The sequence below is a fragment of the Prionailurus viverrinus genome, chromosome B1, assembly GCF_022837055.1.
Source record: "Prionailurus viverrinus isolate Anna chromosome B1, UM_Priviv_1.0, whole genome shotgun sequence".
NCBI lineage: Eukaryota > Metazoa > Chordata > Mammalia > Carnivora > Felidae > Prionailurus > Prionailurus viverrinus.
This window is the reverse complement of record NC_062564.1, coordinates 153887264-153914524: the sequence shown is the minus strand read 5'-3', so window position 1 is coordinate 153914524 and position 27261 is coordinate 153887264. Positions and strand designations below refer to the sequence as shown.

The window sequence follows — 27261 nt, the reverse complement described above, 5'->3', positions numbered from 1 at the left end:
TACTTTGGATTCTACTCTATTTCAAAATTCACAAAACTGCTGTGTGCTAAAGCATATTTTATTACACTTTCCTGCCTTAGTCATTCATTATGTCCTAATTTCTGACACACATGTGTCTTTCTTCTGACACTAAATAACGTAGATACTACACTTCTACTTTTGAAATACTCATTTCCAATTAAAGTCTAATTCCACATATCAATTGACAAATTACATTGACTTAAATTCTCACAATCTCGTGTGTATCCACTCATTATATGCTCCAAATATCCTCCTGTACTTATTATGGAAGCCTGATAAATGTGTGGGATCCCCCTATGGTGAAATGTCAAGGGAAATAGTGGTACATGAAATTCAAATTGATGCGGCCCCACAGTACTGAACTTTAGCTTGTCAAACAATTGTAAGGATTTATTCCCTTTGCTCCATGCTAATAATACAGCACTTATGGAGTGAAAAATAGAAAGAATAAATGAAACTAGTGTTCAAAGAGCCTGAAGAATTTGTTAACATTCACATCTTGTGGACTTCACCTCTTTTAGGCAATGAAATCTCAGATTTATTTGGTTACCCATAGAAGAAAACAAATTACTGTGGCATTCCTGAAACATTTGTAATTCTTTCCACAGGCGGCTTTAGAGCTTCTCCTTCATTAAGACTGCATTCTGTAGCTGCTGTGGTCTGTTAAAGTCACAGTAAACACTGCTGACAACCAGCTGTTCCTTTCTCGTACCATAACCGAATTGCTTAAAGTAGATCATCACTTGGCTTAAATCCACATATGTTATTTTTGCCACTCAACAATAAAAATATTAATCTACAAATATTCCTAACGTGAATCTTGAGTAATATGACATACTTCCCTGAGAGAATTACATTTCGAGTCACAAAATCCATTCTTAATTATACATGAGAGTTAAAATACTACTGAATATTTATACTCCTGTGTTTTGACTTTGAATGGTGACTGGTTAAGAGGATTTGTTTTTTTTTTCCCTCCATGTGACGTGACATTATTAAAAAATTTAAAGCACTATCAGTCAACTACAGCTGTTGATTGTTCAATTACACTGAGCTTAAATTTTAGGCATTAAAGTGAATGTCATCCTTCTTCCCAAGTAAATAATGATACTTCCATCTTTGAATTTAATTCATGCAGATATTTTTAATCTGAAGTTCACTGAGATACATGGATATATTTTAGCGTCCTTAAATCCTCTGAAATCATATGCACAATTGCTCATGCCATTTTTTTTCTTTTAGGAAAAAAAAATCTGCAGATTGATATCAGTAGATTAAAAAATGGAACCATGAGTCAAACTTATCAGTAATAGAAAAATGATTGCTATAACTTTATGACTGAAAATATAACTTTTAATTTTTCTCTATGTTTCAACTCGATTTTGGTAACTTGACCTCAAAATTATTCTGTTTCTGGATTTAAAGACTTTAAATTAACATTTAAAGACAATTTTCATATCACATGCAGAAAGGTATTGAATAATATTTAAAAGAAATGACAGCAGACCTATATCATTTGCTAAAATCAATCAATAACATTATGTGATAAATGAATATATTGTAAGACAGAATTTTTCATTATGTTTCTAATAATGACATGTGACCCTGTGATACAGGACAGCTACAAAAACTTGTTGTCAGTGTTGTGATGTAATCAAGCTTTTCAAAGGTCTGTACCAGAGCACCAACTGTTGTTTTTCTTTTTTACTATATGCCATTTGTAAAAGCCCCAACAAGGTTTTGTTGGCTGCTTGATTGATTTTGTTGTTTAGATGGCTTTCTCCTTCAAAGTATTTTTAAACCATGACGTCAAGTCTTTGGAGCCTGCTCATCTAGCAAATAGGTCTGGGTTAGGCTAGAAGAGAGCTAATAGGGCATATTTCTAATTATCCTTATATCACATTCAAATTAAAAATAAAATAGGATCCAGTTTCAAATGAGTGAATAGAAGAAAAGATGGTTAACCTTCCTGTACCTTTAGTTTTGTCATTTGTAAAATCTCTTCTAGCTTGAAAATGCTATGATTTCAGTTTCAAGAAACATCCAGCAAGTGAATCATAAGAACAATACCGCATTGATCAGGATAATGGTTTGAATAGGAAGTAATAATGAGTGTTGATGACCCCCTCAGAGGACCCAAGCTATTAAACATCTAAGGTCAATTTCAACCATCAGATATTTTCACTTCAACTACCAAGTGAATTTATTTGAGCAGAATCTGGGCCTGTGTACTTGAATCAATAATATACAATGAACACAGAGTTATGATGTCTCATGCTAATGAAGCAGAGAACCGATCTTTATTCTTCAGGCTTATAGGATTGACCTAAGAACAGGACTTGCTAAATTTTATAATTGGTGGATGATCTACTCTTCAGTGTTATAGAACAAGACAGAAAAATAAAGACTCCAGTAGAGGTATATCAGAGGTATCAATCTTCTGATGTGAAATAAATATGTAAGTGCTTCCAAACTGAGATGGTCTGCTGAAAAAGAACATAATTTCTCTTAGATTTTAACTATATTGCAACATTTGGCTATATATTCCCTATTAAATGTGTAGAAATTTTAGTTATGGAAGTTCATTTTCCTTTCATTTATATATTTCATACCAGAAGAATCAACACCTTTTTTCAGTGAAATAGCACAAATGAAGGTTTATATTTAGAAATATATTTAGCTACAATTGTCAATGCTATTAAAATAATATAAAAATGCTAATGAGGAAGATACTTCCATCAAAATATATTTAAAAGTAAGCCTCAGTGATTAAGATTAATAAATACAAATATAATACAAAACACCCACAGACAAGAATTACAAATATAAGAGGTGGAAATCATTATATCTCTTCTCTTTGTCATCCATTATGGTCAGTTAGAATGTGCTTCTAGATCACCTTTACTGGAATAACTATCTTAAGATTTTTTTGTTGTCTTTAAGACTTTTGAGAATCATGGTTTACTATTGCAAGGCAGAAGCTATGAGCATTGATTATATTAATGAATACAAAAATTGAACATCTAAACTGATTTACATTTTCAACTATATCTACTTATTGAAGAAAAGAAGTAGATCTAAAATATGGAAAAAAGAGAAGATGAAAGTGATTTTGTGTGAGAGGATCTACCATTATAAATAACCCTTTGAAAAAATAAATGCAGTTGTGACTCAGTCGGTTAAGCATTGACTCTTGATTTTGGCTCACATCATGGTACCACGTGAGATAAAGCCCTGTGTCGGGCTATGCACTGACAGGGCAAAGCCTTCTTGGGATTCTCTGTCCCTTCCCCACTCAACATGTTCTTACTCTCTCTCTCGCAAAAGAAATAAACATTGAAAAAAAGAAAAAAGAAATGATAAAGAGGATATTTGGGTGCTTTTCCATGGGTGCATCTCATGATGCAGTTACTCTTTTTTGAGCCTTTTCAGGGAAAATGGAGAATATTTTAATTGTTTCATAATACTTTTTAGATACCTGATTTAATTTTTAATAGAAAACCAAGAAAAATTATCCCTATGATTATATTGGTTTTTTTTTAACTTACTAAGAGTAACATAAGATTTGGGGGAGGAGGAACCTCAATCTTTAAAAACTGATTCAGTTCAAAAGTCTCATTTTATTTGTGAAAAATATATGCAAAAATTAACTTTATTGAAGTATAACATTAAGTAAATTAAAAATTTTGCTTTCCATTTTAGTGTTTTTCCCTAATTTCAGAGTTACCTGTGTCTGAGAATCTGATAATGAGATAGGAATTAGAAAGTGTTATAATCTCAAGTATGACACCCTTCAAATCCTGACTAAATTACCTTGATTCTTTTCATACAAGAGAACCATAACATCAAAACTGGAAGCTGAAATATCCTTCAACTGTTGAATGATAACCTACTATGGTACATGAAATAATATATGGAATACTATTCAGCAATAAAGAAGAATGAACTATTGATACACAAATCAACATAGATGAATTTCAAATGCATTACAAGTGAAAGAAGTCAGACTCGAAAGTGTACATATTATGATTCCATTTGACATTCTGTAAAAGTTAAAATTATAGTGACAGAGAACATTCCTGCTTTCCATGGTTTGAGGATAAGTGGAGTGGTTGAATCAAGGAGAAGGATAACAGAATTTTTTTGCATGATGGAACTATTTTGTATCTTGATTGTGATGGCATATGTTACATGATTTTATATATTTATCAAAAGTCATAGAACTGTCCACTAAAGAGAATGCACTTCTTGAATGCAAATTTAAAACAATAAATTAAGTTGCACAGCTAAAGTACTTTTCATAGTCTATGTAGTTTTCATGAAAAATTTATGCTTTGTTAATTTAGTGAGTACACTATAATTTATTGAACTTTCACTTTATTGATGAATACTTAGCTAACTTCTGATATTTCAGTGTTACAGCTCTGCATTGGGTTTCCTTAAATATGTTCTTTAATGCTCAGAGCTTCTTTAAAACATAATGTCTATTACCTTCTGAAGGGACTAAATTGAATGTCACATGACTAATGATTATATTATTTTTCCATTATCCTTATCCCAATTGGGCATTTTCATTCATTTTTCCCATTTTAATTAAGATAAAATACAAAGAATATAAAATTTGCCATCTTAACCATTTAAAGTGTACAGCTGTAATGTTACTACATTCAAACTGTTGTGTAATCAATACCATCAGAAATTACCAGAACTCATTTCATGTTGCACACCTAAAACTCTATACCCACTGAACAATAACTCCTCATTCTCTTCTCCACCTAGCCCCTGGAAACCACCATTCTACTTTCTATGATTTAAACTACTCTAAGTACTTTCAGTAAATAGAATTATATAGTATTTATCTTCTTGAGAATGGCTTATTCACTTACTATAATGTCTTTAAGGTTAATGCATATTATAACATATGTGACAATTTTCTTCCTTTTTAGTGCTGAATAGTATTTTAGTTTATGTATGTAAATGATATTTTGCTTATCCATCCATCTGGCCATTTGGGTTGTTTCCACATTTTAGTCGCTATGAATAATGCTACTAAGAACATGGCTGTACAAATATCTCTTTGAGACCTTGCTTTCAATGCTTATGGCTATACCCAGAAATGCAATTGTTGGGTCACAGGGTAACCCTATTCTTAATTTTTGAGGAACCATTATTTTTTTTCATATAGAAGCTGTATCATTTTACATTCCACAATAGTTTGCAAGAGTTTCAGTCTCTTTACATTCTTGTCAACATTTATTTTCTGTTTTAGTTTGCTTTGGTAGTAGTTATCTTAATGGGTGTGAGATGGTAACTATTATAGGTTTGATCTGTATTTCCCTAATAATTTGTGATATTGAGTACCTTTTCCTGGGCTTATCTGCCACATGCAATATTTTTTGAAGAAAAGTCTACTCAAGCCCTGTGCCCATTTTTGAATCAAGCTGTTTATTTTTGGAAATTCAATTTTAGGAGTTCTTGATATGGTCTGAAAATTGATGCCTTATTAGATCTATGATTTTCAAATATGTTGTCCCATTTCATAGATTATCTTTTTACTCTGTTGATAGTGTCCTTTGATGCACAAAACATTCTTAAGCTTCTTGAAGTACAATTTATCTATTTTTTCTTTTGTTGACTGTGCTTTATTGTCATATCCATGTAACCATTGCCAAATTCAATGTTCTGAATTTTTGGTCCTAAGTGTTCTTTTAAGAGTTTCATAGTTTTAGGTCTTATATTCAGGACTTTGATTTGTTATGAGTGAATTTTTTTTATATAGTGATAGATAATGGTCCAACTTTATGTTTTTAGGAATTGGAAATCTTAAAAGTGGAATATCCAATTTTCTTAGTGTTGTTTGTTGAAAAGATTATCCTTTCCCCAGTAAATGATCTTGAGATATCATCAAAACTCATGTGACCATATATGAGAATTTATTTATGGGTTCTTTATTCTATTCCATTGGTCTATATGTCTATTCCAGTAGTACACTGCTTATATTTCTGTAGTGTAGAAATTTTAAAATCAGGAATTATGATCCCTCCAATTTTGTTCTTCTTTTTAATTATTGTTATGGCTATTTGGGGTATCTGGAGATTTTATATTGATCTTAGAATGTTTTTTTCTGTTTCTGCAAAAAAAATCTTTGGGATTTTGATAGACATTGCATTAAATCTGTAGATCACTTTGGAGTAGTAATAAGATCTTAAAAATATTAAGTTTTCCAAACCATAAACATGGGATGTGTTACCATTTATTTATGTCTTCTTTAATTTATTTCAGCAATGTTTTGTAGTTTTCATCACACATGTCTTTTGCCTGCTTGGTTAGGTTAATTTTATTTTTCAATGCTTTTTTTTAAATGCAGTTTTCTCTTCTTTTCTTTTTATTTTAGAGAGAGAGAGAGGGAGAGACAGTGTGAGTGGGGGAAAGGGGCAGAAGGAGAGAGAGTATGAATCTCAAACAGACTCCACATTCATTATGGAGCCTGACCAGGGCTTAATCCCACAACCCTGGGATCATGATCTGAGCTGAAATCAAGAGTCACATGCTCAACAGACTGGGCCACCCAGGCACCCCTAGAGTTGTTTTCTTACTATCCTTTTCAGATTGTTCATTGTTTGTATATAGAAGTGCAACTGATTTTTTAGCATTGACATTGTAATCCTGCTAATTTGCTGAATTCATTTATTGATTCTAACACTATTTTGTGGAATCTTTAGGAATTTCTACATATAAAATCATATTATATGTGAAAAGAGGTTATTTTACTTTTTCTTTCCAATTTGGATGCCTATTATTTCCTTTTCTTGCCTAATTGTTCTTGCAGGGTCTTCCAGTACTATGTTTAATAGAAGTGGCAAAGCTGGTATACTTGCCTTGTTCCTGATCTTAGAGGAAAGTTTTCAGTTTTTCAACATCAAATATAAATTCTCTGTGGATTTTTTATATATGGATTTTATTATGTTAAGGTAATTTCCTTGTAATACATAATTTGTTGAGTGTTTTATCATAAATCGTGTTGGATTTTGTCAAATGTTTTTTTCTGCATCAATTGAAATAATTGAAATGATCATGTTTTTATTTTTCTTCTGTTAATGTGGTATATTACATTGGTTAATTTTTGTTTGTTAAGCCATTCTTATATTCCAGGAATAAATCTAATGTAATTATGGTGTATAGTCTTTTTAATATAATGTTGTATTTGTTTTCTTTCTTCTTTTCTTTCTTTCTTTCTTTCTTTCTTTCTTTCTTTCTTTCTTTCAGGATTTTTGAATCAATATCCACAAGGGATATTAGTCGGTAGTTTCCTGATAGTGCCTTTGTCTGGCTTTGGTATCAGGGTAAATTTGGTTTCATAAGATGAGTTACGAAGCATTCTCCACTTTTTTTTTTTGAAATTTTAAGAAGAAATATTAGTTCTTTAAATGTTTGGTAGAATTCTTAAATGAAGCAGTCATGTCCTGGACTTTTGTTTGTTAGGAGATTTCTAATTACTGGTTCAATCTCATTACTAGTTATAGGTATATTCAGAATTTTTATTTCTTTATGATTCAGCCTTGAAAAAATTATGTTTCTAGAACTGTGTCCATTTTATCCAGATTATTCATTTTTTTTTGCCTTACAATTTTTCATAGTACAAATTCTTGTATAAATCTTTCATTTCTATAGAATTGGTAGTAATGTCTCCACTTACATTTCTGATTTTAACAAGTTGAATCTCCCTATTTCGTAGTCAATCTAGTGAAAATTAATTAATTAATTTTGTTGATCTTTTGAAGAACCAATTTTTGGTTTCATTGATTTTTGTATTTTTCTGTCCTCTATTTTACTTATTTCTGATCTTTAATATTTCCTTGTTTCTGCTAGCTTTGAGTTTGAGTTTCTCTTGTTCCTTAAGTTGTAAAGTTAGATTGTTGACATGAGATCTTTCTTGTTTTTTTAGATCTGTGTTTATAGCTTTAAATTTCCCCCTTAGCACTTTTGCTGCATCCCGTAAGTTTGGTATATTGTGTTTTTGTTATCGTTTATCTAGCATTTTCTAATTTATCTTGTGATTTCCTTGACCCATTGATTATTTAAGAGTGCATTGTTTAATTTCCACAAATTTTTAAAATTTCCAGTTTTCCTTCTGCTATTGATTTCTAACTTCAGTCTATGTGATCAGAAAAGATCAAAAGATTTGATCTTTTAAAGTATTTAGAGACACAATTTGTGACCTAATGTATGCATATTCTGGTGTATGTCCCATGTGCACTTGAAAAGAATGTATTCTGTTGTTGGATAGTGTTGAGGAATCAGTGTCTGGAGTCTGGGACATTCCCCCAAATGGATGCCGAGTGGCCATCAGCTGCTTGCCCATATATTCTTCTTTCTCATTAGAAGAAAATATTGCCCTGTTCTCAGTACACAGTAAAATTCTTTTGTTGCTTAATAGTATGCATCCTATGGCATTTGGCCAGCCCCTGCAGTATATCTGCCCTTATGCTGGAGGAGAATAAGATCTTCACCTGTTTTAGAAGAAGGGTGCATGCAGTCCATCACCCTGCGTGGGCTATCAGACAGGGCTGGTGGCCATGGGAGACCTGCATATACTACAGACACTGATCTTTTATTTCTTCTCCTTTCTGTAAGTAAAGTGCTGTTCCAAGTAGTGATATACATGGTGAGTCCTCTTTGGCAGCTGCAATGCTGTAGAATATGCAGTGGACCAGTGTCTGTGAACTCCTACTTCTGATGGTTGACATTGTCATGATTTTCACATTTTCCACACAATGGGTATACTCACTTGGGATTGGTAGCTGGATCTTCTTCCCTGACAGATACAGTGTCCTATATGTGCTAATTCTAGTTAGTTTATTGTGTTATTTGGGTTCTTCATTTCCTTATCTTGTGTCTAGTTGTTCATTATTAAAAACGGGATAATGAAGTCTGTAACAATTGTGGAAATATCAATTTATTTCTTTAATTCTGTGAATTTTTGCTTCTTATTTGATTGTTTGTTGAGACATAAATGTTTATAATTGTTATATCTTCTTGACGTATGGGACTTTTTATTTATATGTCTTTTTTTCTCCTCTTACAAACTTTGTTTAAATTTAAAGTATATTTGTATTATATTAGTATAATCATACCTGCTCTCTTTTGGTTACTATTTGCGTTGAATATCTTTTCCAACCTTCACTTTCAACTTATTTGCGTCCTAAGATCTAAAGTGGCTCTCTTGTAGACAACATATAGCTAGCTCAGATTTCTTCTCTATTCTGCCAATAGCTGTCTTTTGGCTAGAAAGTTTAATCCAATTATATTAAAACTACTTACTGATAAGAGGAAAATTAGTTTTGTCATTTTTCTATTTATTTTCTAGATGTCTTATAGCTTATATTGTCCCTCATTTCCTTCATTACTGTCTGTTTTGTGTTAAGCTGGTATTTTATATTGAAAAGGTTTAAATTTCTTCCCATTTACTTTTGTGTATATTCTATAACTCTTCCTTTCTGGGTTACCATGAGAATTATATTTAACATCCTAACATTATAACACTTATTTAAATTTATACCAGTTTAATTTCAATAACACAAAACCTGCTCATTTAAAGCTCTTTTCCCACTTTTTTTCAGTTATTGATGTCACAAAATTACATCTTTGCACATTGTGTGTCTGAAATCATAAAGTTGTTTTTTCATAAATTTATGTTTTTAATGCATTAATCTCTTAAATTATTACAACATAAAATAAGTAGTCACAACCCACAGTTACAATAATACTAGCTTCTAGACTAATATTTTTGAAATGTATTAGTCTCTCAAATCATGAATAAAACCAAAACCTGTGTTATGAACTATCATTACAATAATGCTAGCTTTTATAATTGCCTGTGTATTACTTTTACCGATATTTTAATTTCTTTATATCACTTTTAGTTACTGTTCAATGTCCTTTCATTGCAACCTGCAAGAATACCTTTATAATTTCTTTCAGGACCAAACTCTAGCGATATCAAACTCTCTCAACTTTTCTTATCTAGGGATATCTTCATCTCTCCATCATTTTTGAAGGACACTTTTGCTAGCTATACAATTCTTGACAGTTTTTGTGTTTTTTGGTTTTTTGTTTGTTTCGTGCTTGTTTTTCCCCTTCAAATATATCAGCCCACTGACTTCTGGCTTCCAAAGTTGCTGATGAGAAATCTACTGATAATATTATTGAGGATCATCTTTTGTATAGGATGTCACCTCTCTCTTTCTGTTTTAAAGATTCTCTCTTTGTCTTTCCACTACTTGATTATAATGTGTTTGGGTATGAGTCTCTTTGAAATAATCCTACATGGAATTCATTGAGCTTCTTGAATGTTCATATTCAGGTCTTTTATAATGTTTTTTAAAGTTATATTAAGTGGTACTGCTTTTTCAGTTAGGTTTCTTTGTTAATACAGAAGACTAAATACATCTTCATTTATTTCTTTTCTTTAATTTTAAGTTTATTTATTTATTTTGAGAAAGAGAGAGTGAGAGAGGGCAAAAGTGCTAGTGCAGGGAGAAGAGAAGGAGAGAGAGAATACCAAGCAGGCTCTGGGCTCTCAATATAGAACCCTATGAGGCCCTCAACCTCCCAAACTGTGAGATCATGACCTGAGCCGAAACCAAGAATTGGATGTTTAACTGAGCCACCCACAGACCCCTTTTTTCATTTATTTCTTAAACATATTCTCTTGATTTTTAAGTCTTCCTGTCCTTAAGAGAAACTATGTGATTCAATGGACTAAAGGGAGAACTAATTAGTTCTAATGTACATATATTTTATCAATAAAGCTGTGTCAATTCTATCTTGACATTTCCACCATCATTCTTGATAAAAAAAAAGCACTTCCATGCAATGAAAGAGTCAGAAAGACTCAACACACACACACACACACACACACACACACACACAATGAACCAAAGCTACAAAAATGGAATATGTTATGTTAATCACCAATATAAGTAGAAATACATATATATATATATGTATTCATCTAATTTCATCTAACCTTTCAATTCTGTATCATTAATTTCTGACACAAAATGTTGAATTAGCAATTATATTGAAGTTTAACTTTAATGCTGCCTTGCTTTTCCATTCAATATCACAAATATATACTACTATTTTGACATTTTAGCAACTGCCTAGTATATCCCCTGCCCATTATTGTATTTAATACATCAAAGAACCCCATAAGGGACTGTTATCTTTTGTCTATTTTTTACTGCTGTGATTTTTTTCCTATGTTATAAATTATCTGTAGATTGTATATGTCAATAAGATATTTGAGTGCTCTGAGAAATAAAATTTTATTTCCATTTTTTGAAATATCTGAAAAAGTATTGTTCTCTGTGTTTCTCAGGGACAAACTTCTTGTTATCATTCAAGAAGATGACAAAGAAGTATAATGTTTTATAATTTATTATTTGCAAATAACAATGTAGAAGCAATGTGATCATCCTCTATACTCGCACTAGAAGTATGAAAATTTTAAGATTTTTTTCTCACATAATATATGTTTTTATAGTCCTCAGTATAAAACTGCTTGCTTTGCTCTGCATTTCTCAGTAGCCTGTTGCACATGACCAGATTTAATGTTTTTTCATGAATCAAGTTCAGGTAGATGGAAGTGACCAGTTTGTCTCAATAATCACTGAATGGCAGTCCAATTGTCAGTCTTTTAAAACTGAAATTTTCCCTATGTAACAGTTGCTAAAAAAACATAATTCATCTGAATTATATACTATTGTAGAATAGAAACTCATTTCACATTAGCAACTCTAGATTCAGTATCCCTAATTGAAAAAAAAAAGAGATAAAGAAAAAAAGAAAGACCTCTAAAACTGAACGCTTACTGATGTGTAATCTGTTGATTGAACCCCTGTAGTGTTCTTAAATTTTTGCTCATGACTACACATATAAGGATGATTAAGTCTTGATTCTTGCCTGCAAGAAGTACATAGAATATACTATCTATTAAGGCAAGAAGGTAAGTACTTATAATATGATTTATGGTGTATCAACTGATATAATAGAGTGTGTTTAAGTATAATAGAGAATAAGTATATAAGAAATAACCACAACTTGTGAGAAGAGGAGAGTATAGGAGAGCGTCAGGTTATGGAAAGTTTCATAGAGAAGTTATCAGCTCAATTTATCTTCAAAGGTGATTTCATAGCTTTATGATTTTGTTCATTTGGGGATAAACACGTATACATGTGTGCATGTGTGCATATATATAAACACATTTAATTGTAATGATGAAGAAGGCTGGTAAAAGTAGGATTAAACAAACACCTTCAAGAGACATTTTGAATATTTAATTTGGATCCATATTGTTCTGTTTAGTTGACTCAAAGGCTGGTACTACTAGAAGACAGATCATTATTTTCACTTACATTTAAGTTAACCTTAAATCTATATGTTAATTGAGTTATAAATGCTTAATCATGACAAGTAATTATATCAGAGTCTTAACACTTTTATATATATATATGTATATATATATATGTATATATACATATATGTATATATATGTATATATACATATATGTATATATATGTATGTATATATGTATGTATATATGTGTGTATATATATATATATATATATATATATATATATACACTTACCTCTACTTAATCACAGATGTGGAGAATCTGCTGGCAGTAAGAAACAGCTATTTAAAACAAAATATAAAAAAAGCCAAAAGAGTAATGTGCCCCTTTATTCTTTTTTTCTTAGTGAAACGTTGTTGGATAGTAATGAGGTTACTTTATTAAGAGATTATATATATTCAAATGCTAAAAATGCACACACACACAAAAATAAACAGAAGATTCTCTGAACTCACAGAGGATACACTGGTGAGAAATATGTAAATGATCAAGTAAATGCAGGAGCCTAGAGTGAGTAGAAATGAGAACTTAGAGTCTAATCAAGATCTGTTGTCATGGAATGACATTGGACGTTGGATTCTCAATATCCAGCACAGAAACAATCAGTTTAGTAGGATAGTCTGTAAAAATTTGGAAAGTGGCCAGAGACTGGCAAAGGTTAGAGGTATGTAAAAGAACTTTTCATTCGTAGAGTGAAAAGCCAAAGTAAAATTGCATAGTGTACCAACACAGAATGTCATTTTCACTGAATACTTATCATTTGTCTGTTGTTGGTATTTATGAATTATGTAGTTTGGCGAGTTTTTGCAAATGAAAAATTCATGGTTACTGAGATTCCCCACCTCCTTGAAATTTTAAATACAATTTTTGAAGTGGTTTTGCATGACTATTAAATATTAATAGAAAAATATCTTAAAATCTTTATTGATTGTATGTGTTCTATTTTTATATACCCCATAATTAATTTCAGGTCCACTGGAACCAGCTTATTGGCCTATAATTTCTAAATTATTATCCTTATCATATTTAAAGTCTAAATTTAGTAAATGCTAAGTATAGTTTTAAAAGCTAATTTAGTATTTACTACTAATTTAAGCATAATTTTGTATGTATTAGATTTAGTATTCATATATAAATTTTTAAATAGTAATCCTTATGGAATGTAATATTTTACAGTAGCTTTATATCCAAACCACACCTTCATGAAGACTACAAGATAGCGGTAAAATTAATTTATTGAAGTAAATTAACGTGGCTGTGTCTTATAGAAGACACCAAGTTATACACAGGCAGATCAACCTAATTTTGACAGATATTGAATAAGAACAAGTAAACTCTTACCTTGATTTCAGAAAAGTGTTTATATCACTGACTTACGTTCTTTGATTAGTTCTTACGATTTTAGTCTTTTAGCAGTAAGAAAATAATACTAAAATTATATATTTACATTTGTTTATTTGTGCATTTACTTATGTATTTAATTAGTTTGAATCTACCTAGTTCCAAATAATGTTCAGAACAAGATAATAACTCAAAGATGATACTAGATACATAATGCCGAATCATAAAAATATCAGTTGGGGTGTGAAAAGTCATCCTGAGTTAAAATTAAGTTGTTAATAACAACTTTTAACAAGTGACTTGAAATATATCAGAAAGTCACATGAAGCAATTATATTGGAAAAGTAACTAAAAAGTACATTCTTATATGTCACAATAATCCAGTTGAATAGGTTTTTATTATTATTCTTTTGTTACATATGAGAAATTTACCTCTACTTAGCTAATTTAATTTTGTCTTTAAATGTTTTGTCTTTATATTACTTTCTTTTTAAGCCTATGCACTTTTATCTCTTCTCACAGAATTAAAGAATCTGTATTTGTAAATAACTACACCGGACTGTAGAGTGATTAATTTTAGAAGTTATTTGTTTCTTCTATTGGCAAACAAAGAAACAGAAGGTTAAAATTCACATTTGAGAAAATAGAGAGCAAATCCTCTTAACTGAACACTTCTTGAGTAGCCATTCCATACACTGTGCTAGAGTTTAGATAGACTGATGAAAATCTCATGGTTCCTGTTCTGAAAGATATTCTCTAATACCTGAGGGAAGTACTTTGATTAAGTTAACAATATATCTGAAATCATGATAATAAAACTGGTAAAGCCATCATTTATTTATTATAGAGCAGAAACTGGGCTAATTACTTCGCTATGATTTAAACATTATTGTCCTTATTTTACTGAGACCTAAAAATCTTAGTCTTATCAAATATCACACATTTAATAAATATGAGAATACAATTTGAAGTCTTGTCTGCCTAACTCTATTTCCATGATTTTGACTACAAAAGTAAAATAGATATACATACACATGACATTAGGGGAAGGGAGAAGGAAAATATAAAACTTACTAGAGGAAAAAAGTTTTGGAAAAGAATTTCTGGAGATGATAAACTTTGAGTTAGGTCTTGGGTATTAGAAAGAATTGGGATGAGATCCAATTTATTACAAGTAGGTACAATTGAAGGAAAGCAGACATATTGGAAATATTATATTATGATCAAGGAAATGTAAGTGATTATTTTGGCTGAGTGGGAAATTGAAATACTTATGGCCCGATAATAGAGAACTCTACATATCAAAGTAACCACCTTGCTGTTGAAAGTCTATGAGAATAAATCTTAAATGTTCTTACCATACACACATGAAAGTTATTATGTGAGGTGATGGATATATTAACTTTATGCTGATAATCACTTTAAAGCATATATGTGTGCCAAATCACCACATGTATACCTAAATCTACACAATGTTATATTTCCATTATATCTCAATAAAGTTGAAAAAAAAACCAAAACCAAACCAAAACAAAATGAAGCTGACCAGCTTAATCTTAATTCTAGTATTGAGAGAGATCCTCTTAATGGATTTAAACAAGGGAGAGAGAAATCTATATAAGCATATGACATATGTCACTCTATCCATTTTGTTGAAAACATCTATACTGACTAGGAGTAGTTTTAATAATGTCACAGAATATGAAAATTAAGAACCACAAAATATAGAGAAAAGAGTAATTTATGACATACTTTTAAGAAATAACCTTCAAGATACATAGTTTGGAGCTCTAAATCAGTTAAACATAAATAGGACATACACCTATTATACACACAAGTACATACACACAAACTTAACTTCATATGCTGAAATTTTAGGTATTTTTAAAATTTTAATTAGAGTCCAAATAGAAGACAAATTGTTCTTTGGAGCATATGGAGAATGTTTTAGAAAGTTCCTAGATCAGCAGAGAGAATGTTGCTATAATTAACAGCCACTGCATATGGACTGTGTGGCCTAGAGATCACTGAATGCCTGAATTCCCAAAAGAGCTCTAAAATGGTATCAAAAGCTAATGTTTAATTTTCAGTTGCAAACTATGTTGTACAATTTAGCATGGTTTGTGACTTATGTCCTAGATTCATTGGAATAAAATAATAACAAACTAAAATACTGTGAATATATTTCTTTATATTTTGGTAATCAAATTCTTATGTATAATATACTCCTTCATAGTTTTGCCCTATCAAGTCTTTCTGAGATCTTAGGGATGGATTAGGATTTTTAATCCTCTTTCATGTAAGAATTGCAGATTTATCGATTCCTTCATTAAAAGTAAAAAACTAAACTCAGTCTCAAGCAGTTCACATATATAAATGACAAACTTCAAACTTAAACCTGCTGTGTTGTCAATGAAAAGAAAAACAGTCTTATCAATTTTATTTGGTTAAATTTCATTTTTTTACACTTGTTGATTTTATTCTGTACTTTGAAGTTCATATTGTTATTTCGGAAAGGGTTTTCTGTTTTGTTGTTATATCATTTGGAAAAGCCAATGCAAGTCGTTAGTGAATTTTCCTTTCTAAAAATCATTTCTTTATTCTATGTATACTTCAAAAATTCCTCCACCTCATCAGTTATTTCGTGCTAACCGAATGTCCCATCACACTGTATACTTTTCTTCATAAACCCAAACAAGGATTTCATTTCAATGTTTATTTGTTTTTAAGAGACAGAGTGCTAGCCGGGGAGGGGCAGAGAGGGAGCGAGGTGGACACAGAATCCAAAGCAGGATCTAGGCTCTGCACTCAGCACAGAGCCCAACATGGGCTCAAACGCAAAACCTTGTCAGCCATTTAACTGACTGAGCCACCCAGGAGCCCAAGGGTTTCATTTCAAATGACCTTTGTGTTCCCTTTCAATTCTATTGGGAAAATTAACAGAGATTAGCATTATAATTTTAGCCATACACCAAAAAATTAAAATGTTACCCTATTTTATCCCCATCATTGTATAAAGCATAAATTACTGTGATAGTGAATAGGTAAGGAAAGTGAGCCTCATAGATATTACCAAAATAGACCCATGTTTTAAGATGTTTAAATGTAGAACTTATAGAAGATGGTTTTGTAGATGTTTGGGTTCATCACAAGAGCAACTGAAGTTCCTACTAAAATTTGAGGGTTTTTTTCAGTAATACATACAAATTTCACATATGCAAATAAGTCAATGTTAATAGCTTATGATATATATCAATAATGCATTGTGCATTTTTAAATATACAAAGGACTGAAATTCATGAAAGTCTAGTAAGCTTATATAAAATGTGCACATATTGCAACATTCATATTTTTTGAGTGTACAGGAATTTACCAAATTCGACCATATGCTGTGTAACAAAGTCTCATCAACTTTCAAAAATAAATCTCAAATTCTGAGAGACTACAAGTTTACTCTTAAATAATCCATGAGTCAAATCAGAAAAACATAAATTGCAATGTATTCTTACTAAAATGTAAAATAGTAAATGAGTGATATATCAAAACTTTGGAGATACATCAAAAGCTGTGGTTAGTGGAACATTTGTTATAAAATTTAAAATGTTAAAAATTATTTGAACTCCATTCTGTGGAAGTTAGAAAAAAAGAATGGGAAAAAAACCCTAAAGAATAAGAAAAAAAATGTGATCATTACAATAGATGAAAAAAAACATTTGAGAAAACTCAATACTCCATCTTGTAGGTGCCAAGGGCAGGCAGTCCCAAGATGAGCCACTTTGGCAAGAACACTAGTTTGAGTTAGAAGCAATCAAAACTCAGCAGTTTCAGGAAAAACTCTATACCTCCCCCTTAATTACCTGCTTGTTACCAGGAAGAGAGCTATTGACAGAAATTGCTCCTTACTAAGAAACTTATCTACATAATAGGGCAACTTTGGTTTCCAAACATCTCTTTTCATCTCCTGCTAATGATCTTTCTCTCCTGTGTATCCTCAGATCCCCTACCCCTTTCCATTGGAATTTCCATGTCTGTGTGGATTCCCCATATGTTTGCTGTTAAATTTTATTTTCTCCTGTTAATCTGTTTCATATCAATTTGATTCTTAGCTCAGCTAGAAGGACATTGAACTGTAGAGGAAATTTTTCCTCTTTGACAATTATAAACATTTAACAAACTAAATATAGAAGGAATACTCCATAATTTGATAAGGAACACCTACAAAAACCTAAAGGAAACCTAATAATCAGTGATAAAACATTGATGTTTCTCTGATGTAAAAATGCAAATTATCTCTCATTATTTCATACACTACTGTACTGAGAATGTATATACACACATATGTACATGTATGTAATTATTAGAGAAAAATAAAAAATATTTGCACATTATACAGTTACATTGCTGAAAAATCCGAATTTTCTTCAGAAAACTATTAGAAATAATGCGGCAAATTTTTGAAGGTAATAATTTTTTTAAACCTGACATGTAGAAGATTAAAAAGTTATAATTTAAAATAGTGATAAAAAGATCTGTTAATAAATCTAATGAAATATGTAAATATCTCTACATGGAAATGATTTTATTGATAGAAAGTAAAGACTGAATAAATTGAGAGATTGTGAATTGTAAAACCCAATATTGCAAAGATAAATTTTCCTTCAATTAATCTATAAATTCAATATAATTCCTATTTGAATCCCAAGAGAGTTTTTAATTTACAAAGTGGCTCTAAAATTCAAATAAAAATGTAATGGCCCAAATATAAACAAAACAGTGTTTAAGAAGATGAAGAAATGTGAAGAGGTAGGACAAATGCCACCAGGAAATGTCATTAAATAATGCCAAGGTAAAATCAGTGCAAGGTTAAACCCAAACCCAAACAAAAACAGCCTAAGCCTGACTAATGGGATATATTTGTAAACCCCTAACATAGACTTAACATAAACACTCAATTTATAAAACTGAAAGGTGGTGGGCACATTTTTTTCTTTATAAACAGTTTTAGGACCCTGACTATCTATACAATATAAACGGATTTTGACCTCTATCTTACCCTGAACACAAAAGCATCAGTTCCAGAGCATAGTGAGCATAGGTGACCTTGGATGAGGGAAAGAGCATTTAAAAAGACACAAAAGGCAATAACTATACAAGAAAAATGATTAGACTATATTAATGTTAACATTACTATTAAAATATGCATTGAAGGACTAGAAAAGCAACTCACAGAACAAGAGAACATATTTGTTAGGTTCATAGATCCATAGAGAAGTAAATGAAGGAGACAATGGTGAAGGAACCCAACAACTTAATCCCTGAAGATTTTCTATATATTAATAAGAAAGAAAATTCAACAATCTTTTGGGTAAGAGACAAATAGCAGTTTACAAAACAGGACACCCATTTGACTATTAAGCATATGAAAAGTGCTTAACTTCTTTAGCCATGAGAAAAATGCAAATTAAATGTATAGTGACATATCAGTATATACCCGACCAAATGAAAAATGGAAAACACCGCGTGTTGGAAGAACGGATTTTGTGACAGTATTTACTAAAACTGAAAAATAAACCTACCCATGACACAGCAAGTCAGCTGTTAGGTACATACTTAATAGGCCTATATATGTTTATCCAAAAAAGTAGTAATACGTTCATAACTACACTATTTGTGATAATCTAAAGTCAGAATTTACCTAAATGCCCATGAAAATTAAAACAAATAAAAAATATCAAAAAGGATGAAGGTATCACACACCTTAAGTAGAAGAAAAATATACAAAAATACATGTGACAATATTTATTAAACTTGTATGATTTGAGTAAAGAAAAACAGACACAGAAGTGAATCACAAAACTTGCAAAATTAATTTGTGCTATTAGAAGTTACACTAGTTTTAGAGAGGTTAGTGATAACAAAGTTGCATGAGGAGGGGGTTGGGTTGGGGACTTGGAAAGCTGCTGGTAACATTCTGTTTCTGATAATCTATATATATTTAGTTTGAAAAATTCATTATACTTAGAATAATGTATCATTTTGGGTATACATATATATATGTATGTGTGTGTATATATGTGTGTGTGTGTGTGTGTGTGTATATATATATATATATATATATATATATATAAAGATAATTTCAATATAAACTAAAAATCTTTAAAAGAGTTCATATTGTAAAATAAAGAATGTATGCAGAAACTTAGTCACTTGAAAAGTTCAATATGTGATAAGTTGATTAGTGATTATTTGAACACATAGAGTATAAGGAAATATATTTGGAAATGACACTAGAGAAAAAAATGGAAGAACCAGCTTATAAAGAATCTGGTTTGTTTAATAAATTATTTACTTTATAATTTATAGTGAAATAAACCATACTTGTACATGGAAAACAACCTGGAAAGCATAGAACAATAGAAAGAAAAAAGTTTTAATCCTCCTAATCCAAAACAATTGTGAATATGTTAATACATTTTTTGTGGTATTCTTGTTTTATATTATTACTTAATATATAAGTTGGATCTTATCATCTTTAGCAGTTTTATTTATTTATTTATTTATTTATTTATTTATTATTTTACTTTAGTGATGTAAAATGCCTACAGGTTATTTATTTTACTTTAGTGATGTAAAATGCCTACAGGTTTACATAAAGTATCATATGTACATTCTATTTTACTTATTTAAGTTTTCATTTGAGAGTTTAATTATGCCAATTAAAATTCATAGAATATATATTTTATTTTTTTAATTTTTTTAACTTTTAAAATCTATTTTAAGAGAAAGAGAGAAACAGAGCATGAATGAGGGAGGACCAGAGAGAGAGGGAGACACAGAATCCAAGGCAGGCTCCAAGCTCTGAACTATCAGCACAGATCCCAATGCGGGGCTTGAACCCACAAACTGTGAGATCATGACCTGAGCCAATATTGGATGCTTAACCGCCTGAGCCACCCAGGTGCCCCTAGAACACATATTTTGAAGCTATATAGTACTCCATGATTTAGAGTGGATTGATTTGGTAGATCCACTTGTTAGATGCATCCAGAGATGCATTGTGCAGCCTCATAGGCTTTGATAAAGTTCTCCATATTCTAACTAAGGATGTCATTCAGGGATATGCTTGGCAAATGCAAGAATGTCAAAGGGCATGGGAAGCTCTTGCTCTTTATGTGTGTACACACACACAAGGAGATTAGACTTATTGACACTGTAATGGTTTGGGTTTGTTTATTCAGGCCAATAAAAGGACTCAAGATTCGAAATCTAGACCCACCATGCCTTCACCCCAACTCTTTCCTGGAATCTAGAATGTTCTATAGACATTCTCTGTAACATAAAAGCAAGACCCAGAGCATCCTGTAGCAGCTAAGCATTTCTCCCTTTGGATATTACTGGATTCTTCTAAATGTTCTCCTGTGTCATCTCTTTATCCACACATTTTTTTTTCACATAAGAAACAGAATGAGCTATTTTTAAAAGTATATCAGATCACCGGGACACCTGTGTGGTCCAGTCGATTAAGCGACCAACTCAGGTCATGATCTCATAGTTTGTGGGATCGAGCCCCACCTTGGGCTCTGTGCTGACAGCAGGGAGCCTGCTAGGGATTCTCTCTCTCCTTCTCTAAATAAATAAATAAATAAATAAATAAACTTTAAAAAAGTATATCAGATCACATTATATTTATTTATTGACTTGCATATTTTTTTTCTTTCATTTGGAATAAAATCTTAATATTATCCTCTTGGAAATTACCTTGATGGGATTTCTTTATGTGTCTCCTTTAATACATACATCCTTATATTCTATAGCAGAATTGAATTTTCTACAATAATATACCAAGTAGTATAAGATTTAGACTGGCCTATGGGCCATGCATGACATGTATATTCACGATTTCTGTATCACTATTTAAAGCAGCCTTTAAAATAAACGGTTTTTAATTATTATCATTATGCAAAAGCTGCATAAATGCCTTTAATTGTGCTTATAAGGTAACATTTGCTGTAATCACCTTTAAAATCCAGGATATTTCTCCAAACTCAGTGTGCATGACTCTTTCTCCAAGTACACTCCATCTATATTGGATGGCTTACTGATCTTCAAGCATACCAAGTTTTTCCTGTCCCCATACCTTATACATGTCAATTCCATTTGTGTAAAATATTCTTTCTCCAATCCTTCACCTATCTAAATACTCTGAGTGTCTGCTAAAAGGTCATCCCCTTACAGAGGAAATTCTTGATCACACCATCTTCCTCATTTTACCCCTCATATTATTACTTAACTTTGTCATAGCACATAATTCATTTCCTTACATCATTGATCATAGTCTAAAATTAGTTTGCCACTCATTTATTTAATTGTTATATTCTAATTTTATACCTCAAATAGAAAGCTCCAAGAAAGAAGAAATCATGTTTAATTCATTTAGGAAAATTCAGACCTGCTTTTTGGATACCTCATACTAATAAATGCATTTAACAAATTAGTAGAAATTGTGCTATATAAAAAGTAAACATTGATCATATAATTCAAACATGGATTTTATGATATATAGTTTTTGAAAACAATAAGAATTGACAATTATTTGAATCATCAACAATTTTCTATAAGAATATTAGGAAAGGATATTCTAGGTTATTTACCTCTAATGTCTTATTTTATGGATAGGAAAACTCATATTTAAACAGGTAAACAGGGGTGTCTGGGGAGCTCAGTCACTTAAGCATCTGACTCCTGATTTTGTCTCAAATCATTATCTCATGATTATAAGATCAAACCCCATGCCTGGCTCTGTGCTGGGCATGGAGCCTGATTGGGATTTTCTCTCTCTCTCCCTCTCTTTCTGCCCCTCCTCTGCTCATTCTCTCTCTCTCTCTCTCTCTCTCTCTCTCAATATGAATAAACATTAAAAAAATTATACAACAAAAGAATGACTCATTTTTTAAAAAAAGAAATAAGTAAACAAACTTCAGCTAGTGTCAGATATTTCACAATAATAAATCCTAAATTACTTTTTTATTTCTATAAACTTCGTAAAGTATCAGTACTTGGATTTAAAAAGTCCTTATTGGGATTATATATACAATTGTATTCTGTATTGAAAATTAGCAACTAGGTCAAGTGTAATGATTACCTCTACTTGGAGATTCTGTCTGGAAATATGAGAGAGCTTTTGGAAAATGCACCATCTGGTGAATGGATAGTAAGTAGGACATCACTAGTAGAGGAAGAATGAATTGTTAAGTGAGAATTTATTATAGAAATAGCATTGATTTCCAGCCCAGTAGAATGACGAGATACATAGGAAATTATGCTTTGTAATTGTTTTGAAAATTTCTTATATTTGTTGTAAATAATAAAATTTTCCAGGTAGCAGTCTTATGGGACTTCATTTCCCAAACAAATTATATGAAAATAGGTCTTCTATATGTCTTCTCAATGAAATCAATCTGGGATGATTATAGATTCATTTTTTAAAGTATTTCGGAGCATTTGTTCTCACATATTTTAAGCACCATTATCAAACTAAAGTTAAAAACCAAAATCCCATTTTAGCAGTGAACTTCTGCCTTTGGAAATGCCTTTATGTGTTTCCTCAACCAAACCTCCTCTGAAGAAAGGCTAATTATAGGCTTCAATATGCACCTGGGTGAAAATTAACTTTTAAGCAGCCTTTAAAATAAATGGTTTTTAATTATTATCATTATGCAAAAGCTGCATAAATGCCTTTAATTGTGCTTATAAAGTAACATTTGCTGTAATCACCTTTAATATCCAGGAGCAATATAAAGGTTTTCTTTTTTATTAAAATAAAAATATAAAGAACCCTTACTACTGATTCACAGGTCATTGTATTTCATCTTATGAGAACAAATATTTTAACTGAAATATATCAGCTGCTAAAACTTAACATGTTCTGAATGCCAGTTACTTAAAATTGAACTTAAAATATCTTCAAAATGCATTTAGTTACTGAAGATTAAATGTCAGTATACAAGATATTCAACTACAACATTGAATTTTAATATTTACTATTCTTAGACATTAGACTTAACATTTCTATACAAAAGATAAAACATGCATATTTTAAAAAATAAGAATATGCTTAATTTATTTAAAAATTATTTGACACAACATAGTCTTTGTCTTAAGAAATATTGTTTAAAATTTCTGTGTGTGTGTGTGTGTGTGTGTGTGTTTGCGTGTGTGTATGAGTCAGAGAATAACTTTGTTTACACAAAACTTGCTAAAAGAAAAAATGAACTACAGGTCTATTTTTATTCAAAATTAGCCAAAACATTTTTTAAAAACACATGCAAACAAACCAAAAACACCTTTAAAATAGCAGCTTGAGGAAGACATGATGAGGAGTGGGGAATAGAGGCATGCTGTGATAATATGGAGTAGCGTAGCAGCTGATTTAAATTTTGTTGTTTTTCCTCTGATTATTTTCTTTCTCTAGCTACTTTTTATAAGAAATGTGTGAGAGATAAAGATGTGGTATTTTAGAAACACTATTTGCAAAATTTTATTTGGGATCAGAGAAAGTACTATTCCAGAATTATTTAAAAAAAGCAGCTATTAGAGGAATTATTAGATTAAGTGAAGTCTAATTTTTTAAAGTATTATATGTAATCACAAATCCAGTATCAGTCTGAAAACTCTGATGTTAATTTATTTACTTTCATAAGATTAATTACATTCATAAATTTAAATATGTTATTGGCTACCATTCTTAAACACTCCAAATGGAAGGTGCAAAGCTATAGTTTGGTAGGGATCATAATAATCATTTTATTAAATGATCTGGACAATAGAAGCTGAAATCCGTGATTATATTTTTGAACCCCTGCTTAAGTTTATTTCCAGCCTTTGTTTTGAATGAGGCCTGTATTAATGAAGATATAGTAAGTTCTATTTTTGATGGAGGGACACGTTACATGAGACTCATTGCCCAATTTGGTCTAGTCTACTTTGCATAGATTCATTCTCCTAAAGACCCTGTAAACTGATTTATATCTAGATGTGTCGGATGAGTTATAAAATACCAAGTAAACCAATAAATAACCCAATCTATAAAGATATCATTGGACACAAATTTATAGATCTATGTATTTCTCAGAAAAAAAGATTTATAACCCTCATGATATATTTTAGGTTCAGACTTTAGGGGTGTTTGCTTTGTTTTTAGAAATGGTATGTTCTGCAAAAGTGATAGAAATGGAAAGAATATGCATTTTAAGATATTATAATAGGGAAGTGGCCTGAGAGAAGACAGATCATGTCAATCAGGTTCCCAGTTCCAAAATTTGAACAGGAATTTACAGCTTGAGGTAATGTTCATTCCTTTATATCCAAACAGCCCAGTAAATAAAATAATAAAACATAAGGATAATATTTTTAGTATGTTTATTTTAATTAATTTAAATTAATTCTACTAAATATTTTTAATGAATTGTTATGTCCTAAATATGTAAACTATATAAAAAGCAGAAACTACATATTCCCGTTTTTTCCTCTTATGATTGCCCACAGCTGACATTTAGTTTTTTAACAAATTCATCAATAAATGGATTATGAAAAGTTGGTTGTGAAGTGGCAACATCTTAGAATTATTTCCCAATTGATATAGCTACTGATAGCATTAAATGTGTCCATTTCCCAAACTACAAAACTCCTTGACCAAACTCACATCACTTATATGAAGATATCATGTATATACATACCTCATTCAAATCAGAAATAGGGCCTCTTTTATCTTTTTTTTTATGAAAGCAGGGAATGTATAAGTTTTTTATATTCCCAGAATCTTCACCTTGACAAAAAAAATCACTATTGTTGAAAATACACAAGAATTTCAGAATTTGATGATGTATTTACTTCATAAGTGTATTTTACTTATAAGGTGAGAATTTTGACACTCAGGGAGGCTATGGTATAAAGAAACATATTTGGGACAACATATTATATAAACAAATTATTGTGATTTTGTTTAATGTCTATAATTATTTTTTAGATTGTTAAGTCAGAAAGTAGAGGACATTTGGAGAAATTATACATTACTTTGGAATAGCCATGAAAATATAACTTAGAATGCTATTTTTATGTTGTTTTTATTAATCATGAAGGGTTGGTAGGCAATTCTATATTGCTCTGTCAGTTATCAAAGAAGAAATTTTACATGTTTTTACATGATTTTATGTGTTTCCATTTGCCAAATATAGAAATAAAAGCTAAGACATATTGTACCTGCAGAAATTTTTTTATTTTCAAAAGTTTTTCTCCGATTAAACTTAGCTGCTTGAACATCTCATTTGTGCAGTATCCTATTTGCTGAGACATCATATCTGCTCACCTTTGAGAAGACTTTAGGAGCAACAGTGTGACTGCTGAGCTACTGATCCACTTAGAACAATTATTATTCTTGTCCACTAAGGACAAATCCTATGGCCTGCTTTGAAATCCTAGGGTAATAAAAATGGAAGTATTTTGTTTTAAGTTTTTTTTTTTTTAATTTTAATTCCAGATAGTTAACATACAGTGTAATATTAGTTTCAGGTGTACAATATAATAATTCAACAGTTCCATACATTACCCTGTGCTCATCATGACAAGTGCACCTCTTAGTCCCCATCATCTACTTAGCCTATCCCATTCCATAACCATCAGATTGTTCTCTATAATTAGGAGTCTCTTTCTCTCTCTCTCTATGTCTCTCCCCACCCCCTCCCATTCTTAAAGCCCCAATAGGATTGAAATCATATGGTATGTCTTTCTCTGACTGACTTATTTCACTTAGCATAATACCCTTATCTCCATCCATGTCATTGCAAATTGGATGATTTCACTCTTTGCTATGGCTGAAGAGTATTCCATTGTATGTATATACCACATCTTTATTTAGCAATCAATGGACATTTGGGTTGTTTCATATCTTGGTTATTGTAAATAATGCTGCGGAAACAAAAGAGTATATGTATCCCTTTGAATTAGTGTTCTTATATTCTTTGGGTAAATGCCTAGTAGTGCAATTATTGGTCAAAGATCTTCTAATCCTATAAGAATATGCAAAGTTCCTGAGTTCACATCAGTCTGAATCCAGTTAAGAAAACATAAACTACTCTTTGTCTTTCAACAAAGGGATGATTATCACAGGTGGCTGATAACATAGATGCATTCAGTGTATGTGGTTTAATTCATAGTACCTACTGTTAATACTTTCAAATGAGTCCATGATATTTTGCTGAATAGGTATTAGGTAATTAAAGCTATGCGTCTTCCTCTGAGATATTTTAATACTATATATTTAGGGAAGATAACAGAGCTTTTCAAAGGGGTGCTTTTGTTATTTCTTGAATAATTTACTACATATATTAATGATAAACACCCACAGAAGGTATATATACCTACATTTACCAAGAACATTTTACAAATATGTATATAATCTAAGAACTTTAATTAGAATATTTTG

General features: G+C 30.9%; 1 protein-coding gene across 1 annotated transcript in view; it reads right to left on the bottom strand.

The window, feature by feature from the left end:
* Positions 1 to 2388: 2388 nt before the first annotated feature.
* Positions 2389 to 27261, bottom strand: part of TECRL (trans-2,3-enoyl-CoA reductase like) — a 122354-nt gene continuing 97481 nt past the window's right edge. Inside the window, exon 12 of the mRNA XM_047856714.1 lies at positions 2389 to 2507. Within this exon, the coding sequence (XP_047712670.1) occupies positions 2389 to 2507 (119 nt within the window). The remainder of the gene's footprint in view (positions 2508 to 27261) is intronic.